The sequence below is a fragment of the Myotis lucifugus genome, unplaced genomic scaffold, assembly GCF_000147115.1.
Source record: "Myotis lucifugus unplaced genomic scaffold, Myoluc2.0 scaffold_1355, whole genome shotgun sequence".
In the NCBI taxonomy this organism is placed as follows: domain Eukaryota; kingdom Metazoa; phylum Chordata; class Mammalia; order Chiroptera; family Vespertilionidae; genus Myotis; species Myotis lucifugus.
In genome coordinates, this window is record NW_005872403.1 from 43,567 (window position 1) to 49,566 (window position 6,000).

General features: G+C 56.0%; 1 protein-coding gene across 1 annotated transcript in view; it reads left to right on the forward strand.

The window, feature by feature from the left end:
• Nucleotides 1-6,000, forward strand: part of SEC14L1 (SEC14 like lipid binding 1) — a 31,801-nt gene that overhangs the window by 22,065 nt on the left and 3,736 nt on the right. The window contains exons 10-14 of the mRNA XM_006107692.3: nucleotides 50-138; nucleotides 1,526-1,596; nucleotides 2,653-2,824; nucleotides 3,126-3,260; nucleotides 5,214-5,348. Of these exons, the coding sequence (XP_006107754.1) occupies nucleotides 50-138; nucleotides 1,526-1,596; nucleotides 2,653-2,824; nucleotides 3,126-3,260; nucleotides 5,214-5,348 (602 nt within the window). The remainder of the gene's footprint in view (nucleotides 1-49; nucleotides 139-1,525; nucleotides 1,597-2,652; nucleotides 2,825-3,125; nucleotides 3,261-5,213; nucleotides 5,349-6,000) is intronic.

Here is a 6,000-nt window from a genome sequence, read left to right on the forward strand (position 1 = left end):
GGCCTCGCACACCCAGCGCCGCGTGTAATCACCTGCCTTCCTCCTGCAGACGGGCGGCCCCTCTACGTGATCCGGCTGGGACAGATGGACACCAAAGGCCTGGTGAGGGCCCTCGGGGAGGAGGCCCTGCTCAGATACGTAAGTGCTCGGCCGGGCGCCCGGCCACAGCGGGATTGGGATGTTACGGTCGTCCTGTGACAGCAAGCATGTGTCGCTTTTGTCATCAGGAAGGAAAAGCCGTTAGTATATGTGAAAAATGTCAGAGGCAGGCACAGAAGTTATAAAAACGTTTCTCACGGGGAAGCATTGACCAAAAGGTCACCATAAGCACTCGGATGGCCACTGGGCCTGAGTCCGCGTCCTCTCTGACCTTCACCCCCCCTGACTCTCCTTCTGAGATTGTCACTCCCGACGCTTCACAATGGTCTTCCCACTGGCACCGCCTCGATCCAGGCTCCTGCATCTTTCACCTGAACCAGACAGTCTCCTTCCCTCCCCGACGTGGCTCGCCCTGCCTCTGCAGCCTCCACAGTGGGCAGTTATGAGGAGAGGAATACGATCCGTCAATCAAAAAAACAAAACTTTAAAGGGCACATCCACAATCCAGTGATCCTAAAACATCCACTGTTGGCATTTTATTGTGGACTCTTAGCCCGCCTGTGTGTGCTTATACGCGCGTGCAAGCACATCCACACGCGCACACACGCACAAAAAGATAGACCGTAAGGATGTGATGGCCGCTTGTACGGGGGTAGGTTTGTTATCCAAACAGCGTTCCCTCTGGCCGTGCTTCCGGTCTGCCTGACGCCGCCCTTTCCCTGGGCTGGTAGGTGTGGTGTCGTCCCCCACAGCAGGCACGCCCTCCTGTGACCCCACTCGGGGTTCTGTCCCCCGCCACAGGGGACAGCGCTCGCTCTCTCCAGAGGGAGGTTCTGTCGGCGATAAGCTGTGTGTGTGCAGAAAGCCTAACAGTAGCGTCACCTCCTAGACCAGTGGTCGGCAAACCTCGGCTCGAGAGCCACATGCGGCTCTTCGGCCCCTTGAGTGTGGCTCTTCCACAAAATACCACGTGCGGGCGCGCACGTACAGTGCGATTAAAATTTCGTGGCCCATGCGCAGAAGTCGGTTTTCGGCCTGGGCGAGTCTATTTTGAAGACGTGGCGTTAGAAGAAGTGGGGGGTGTCAGTCGGGCGACGGGCGACAGGAGACGCGGCGCAGGCGGGCGCGGGATAGGCAGCGTGGGGGAGGCGCGTGCGATTCATGCACGAGTTGAGGATGGGAGAGTTGGAAGGGGTCGACCTCAGCGAACGTACCTCAATCAGATGGAGGACGTTTTTAGCAAAGGCCAGCTTAGAAGTACCCTGATTAAGTTAATAACAATGTACTACCTATATAGTTTAAGTTTAAAAAATTTGGCTCTTAAAAGAAATTTCAATCGTCGTACTGTTGATATTTGGCTCTGTTGACTAATGAGTTTGCCAACCACTGTCCTAGACTGACAGTTTTCGTGGTCTCCTATGCGTAGGTCCTCTCCATCAACGAGGAAGGGCTGAGACGCTGTGAAGAAAACACCAAAGTCTTCGGCCGGCCCATCAGGTAGACGTGCGGCTTTGTTTTCCTTCCAGCTGATGGAGCCTCTGACCTAAATGTTCCCGGTTGATTCTTAGAACCAAGTGTAAATAGTGTCCTGAAGGTAGAAGACAGTGAGCATGTATGTGGCCGTCAGAGGGGCGGTGCTGGATTGGGTATTTCTAACCCCTGGGCGTTGCCGTCCCTCATCTCAGGGGCGTGGCCAGGCTGGCTAGTCTGCATGGTCCTTGAGAGCCCAGGGTTGCAGGTTAGGGTTAGTCTGGGTTTTTTTAAATTTTTTTTTTTAATGTATTTTATTGATTTTTTACAGAGAGGAAGGGAGAGAGATAGAGAGTTAGAAACATCGATGAGAGAGAAACATCGATCAGCTGCCTCCTGCACATCTCCCACTGGGGATGTGCCCGCAACCCAGGTACATGCCCTTGACCGGAATCGAACCTGGGACCTTTCAGTCCACAGGCCGACGCTCTATCCACTGAACCAAACCGGTTTCAGCTTAAATTTTTTTTTTGGGTGGGGGGGGGGCGAGCTTCAAAAATTAGTGCATGCTCCTAAATCCTACTGCTAGTTCTGGTGAACTGTTACCTAAGTGCGGGATTGAGAGGCTGACCGGGTGCGGGCAGAGGGTCCACTGGAGGGAAGCTCTGAGGGCAGGGCTCCAAGGCTGGTTCCCGCCGCACCCTCGGCTCGGAGACGGCGCTGGGCTCCGGGACACTCGGAGAGCTCACCGCAGCTCAGGCATGCCGCCGCCGCCCCAGTGCAGACCAGCCCAGGGTCATCGCAGCTGGTGCCCTACTTGCCGGTCGCTGAGCACGTTAGGCCGGGGGTTAGGCTTTGGCCGTGAGCCACTGGTGCTTGGGAGTGCAGGGCTGGTGCCCCACACTGACCCGTATGCCTTTACAAGCAGGTGCAAGTCTAGTTCATAGCACTGTCACTCTGAAAACGGGCATTTTTTGGAAATGGATAGAAATGACTACATTATAGTATCAAGAATACAGAACAATAGCTGTGGGACCCAGTGTGCCGAGGTGCGTCTGGAATAACGCGTCTGTGCACCCGCAGCTCGTGGACCTGCCTGGTGGACCTGGAGGGGCTGAACATGCGCCACCTGTGGAGGCCCGGCGTCAAGGCCCTGCTGCGCATCATCGAGGTGGTGGAGGCCAACTACCCCGAGACGCTGGGCCGCCTGCTCATCCTGCGGGCCCCCCGGGTGTTTCCTGTGCTCTGGACGCTGGTGGGTGGATGCTGTTCCGGCAGCTGCTACATCTGCGAGGCACACACCACGCAGTCATATTCACGCGTCTGTGACTCCCAAGTCCTGGCGAGTTAGAAAAACCAAGTTGTCGTGGAAAGACATAACATTTCTCAAATTGTTTAGGGGAAGAAAGGGTTCCTGAGCGTCCCAATGCCATGCAAACGGGCTTTACTAAGTGTATCAGACTCACACTTCCTCCCCCACTCATGGTGTCACCATATCACTCAGCCTCTGAAAGCCAGACGGCCCAGCAGAGGTGACTGCGCTTTCTCTCTGACAGGTCAGCCCGTTCATCGACGACAACACCAGGAGGAAGTTCCTCATCTACGCCGGGAACGACTACCAGGGCCCCGGGGGCCTGCTGGACTACATCGACAAGGAGGTCATCCCCGACTTCCTGGGCGGGGAGTGCATGGTGCGTGCCGGCAAGTCCTGCCCATTCGGCTCCTTACAGGGAGGGGCGTGGTCTGAACAAGTGGTTTTCAGAGTTTTAGTCTGGATTGTTGGTTTGGGTTCTATTATTTTTGGCTGGCATCTCTCTGATCCACCGTTTAGTAATCTTTGGTAACGTGCACATTTCCTCATTGTTACACTAATGGGAACTTGCTGTAGAGTCTAATCTAATTGCAACTTGCTTATTCCCTCCGCTTTGTGTGAGTCAGATGTTCGTTCATTTTGTTCATTAGATTCCCCAGATGAGTGAAATCATAAAGTACTTGTCTTTCTGAATCAGGTTTCTGAGCTGTTTTGGAGGAGCTGTGTGTTTTCTTAAAACACTATTAACAAAATCAACGTTATTTTAAAAAAGATTTCCCCATTGATAATAAATCAGGATGACATTTTAAAGAGGACAAATCAAGGCAATTCCCACTCTTACATGTAATTTCGGATTTTTAATGCATTGAGTTGCTCCTCCCCTTCTATGCCCTGCGCTGTGAGGAGGAATCAGGATGTGTGATTCCCTGAGGACCTGCAGCCGCTGGGGCTCCCTGCCTGCGTGAGGGGGGAGGGCACCGCAGCTGCAGAGACCCAGGGACCAGGAGAGGGCGTGGCTTCGGGAGTCAGGCTCTTAGAGAAAGGCTCTCATCCTTCCTCGTGGAGAAAGTTGTCTCCAAGGCGGGACCTGGCCTTGACGCATGTGTTTAGCTAATGAGTTGGGGTCTAGGAAAATCTTTCTGGACGGTGAGAGGAATTTAAGCAGCATTTACATTCCGCTCCGAGTTCCTCAGCCCTGCTGTAGGGAGTGGCAGGTGTGCCGCGGTGCCATGGAGGGGCATGTCGGTTACAGGGCCCGGACTTCCCCGGTGCCCGTGACCTCGCCCTGAGGTCAGATTCGCAGAAGCCCTCCAGCGACCTGTGTTCCGTGAGAGGACCGTCAGGCGGTCGCTCCAATGAGGAGCTCGTGGGAGCAGAAGACGACTCACGGCCGGTGGGGCCTCGTGTCCCCTGACCACCGTGCTGCGTTCAGGTGGGAGGTCCTCGAAGCTGACGGGGCCGCCAACTGGCCTTCGAGCTTCCTCTCTGCTCTCTGCGCTTCTGTCCAGGCTGGTGTGGAAGAGGCAGCCCTCCCCTCGTTCTACTGCACAAGAGGGTTTACCCGTCTCTAACGAGACGTCATGGCTATGGCAGGTGTCCGTCATGTTTGTTCCTGTGGGCACCTCCGGCGCTGATTACACAGGAAGCACGTGGGTGTTACGAGCTGCGGTGTGAAGCCATGGTATCGAGGTGAATTAGGAATTTTGTGAAATGCACAACTTCCATTCAGGACAGCCTGTTGCAGGCAAATCCGAAGAAGCGCCCTCTCCCAGGAGGCGCCCTCTCCCAGGAAGGAGGCGCCTTCTCCCAGGAAGCGCCCTCTCCCAGGAAGGAGGCACCCTCTCCCAGGAAGCTGTCCGCCATGAGTGTTTGGCTGATGTTCCGGCTAGTCGGCTAGTCGGCTAGTCATTTGACTTGCGGTAGATGCGGAGCTTTCGTCATTGGTCACGGGTCTTGACCGTTATTACATGAATAAAAGCAATGCCTGTAGCTGCTGAGGAAACCCCTTTCCGTGACGTCACGCTTTCCCTTTCGGTGCAGTGTAAACACTCGTCACCTCACAGACACCCGCCGTAGTGAGTGAGTCCAGAGCTCAGACACATTAGTGTGAATTCTGTGGTGGATCAGCTTCTCTCGTTCTCATTTACTTAAAGCAGGACGGGTCTGTCAGGAGGTCGGGGAGTCCGTGGCCAGGTGCTGCGGCTCACGCACCGCCAGCTTCCGCTTCCCCCGCAGCTCCAGCTCCGAGGCGGTGCCAGGTGGCGGGCGGTACAGCCTGATGGTCAGGGGTCAGAGGTGTGTGTGCGCAGCTTCATCCGTGTTTGCTTTGCAGTGTGAAGTGCCGGAGGGCGGGCTGGTCCCCAAGTCCCTGTACCGGACCGCGGAGGAGCTGGAGAACGAAGACCTCAAGCTCTGGACCGAGACCATCTACCAGTCCGCCAGCGTCTTCAAAGGAGCCCCGCACGAGGTGCGCCCCCTCCCCCGCCGGGGGTCAGGGTCCTCCCCAGGCGCCGGTGGGAGAGGGGAGCGGTGCTCTCGCGGGGCTTGGTCTCCACACTGTGGTGGAGCAGGCGCCGCAGCATCGAGGGGGCCGCACGGAGTTGGACTCCGGGGTTAGTCTGTTTAGGATTACAGGTTCATTTCCTGTGTTTCATTGGCTGAGTTTGGTTATTTATATTTTGAAAGGAATTTCCCCATTTTTGTTAGCCTAGTGGAGTGAGGAGAAATTTCCCCTCTTGCGTCGCGTTGTGCAGAAGCGGCCTGTCTCTCACACGCACTGTCCTGAGATGCCGTGGGTGTGCGGCCCTCACAGCCAGTCTCCCTCCCTGAGCCCCAGCGCGAGGCTGCTGGCTCGGCCGCTTCACTTCCGCTTTGGATATGCAGCAGCGCACACACCAAGGACAGCGCTGTGCCTGACATGAGGCTGATTAAGAGCCCACTGTGAAGGCAGGAGAGCGGCCCGTCAGCTGAGAGCTTCGCCCTGGGAGCCACTGTGGGGTGGGGGGCAAGTCGTTAGGGCCACCGCTGCTCTTAGACATGACCCTCCTGCTTTATGGATCTGCTCTTTAAGGAACTTCCAAAGTGGTGTTTTGGCAGCGAGAAGGGGCAGTGGTGCAATG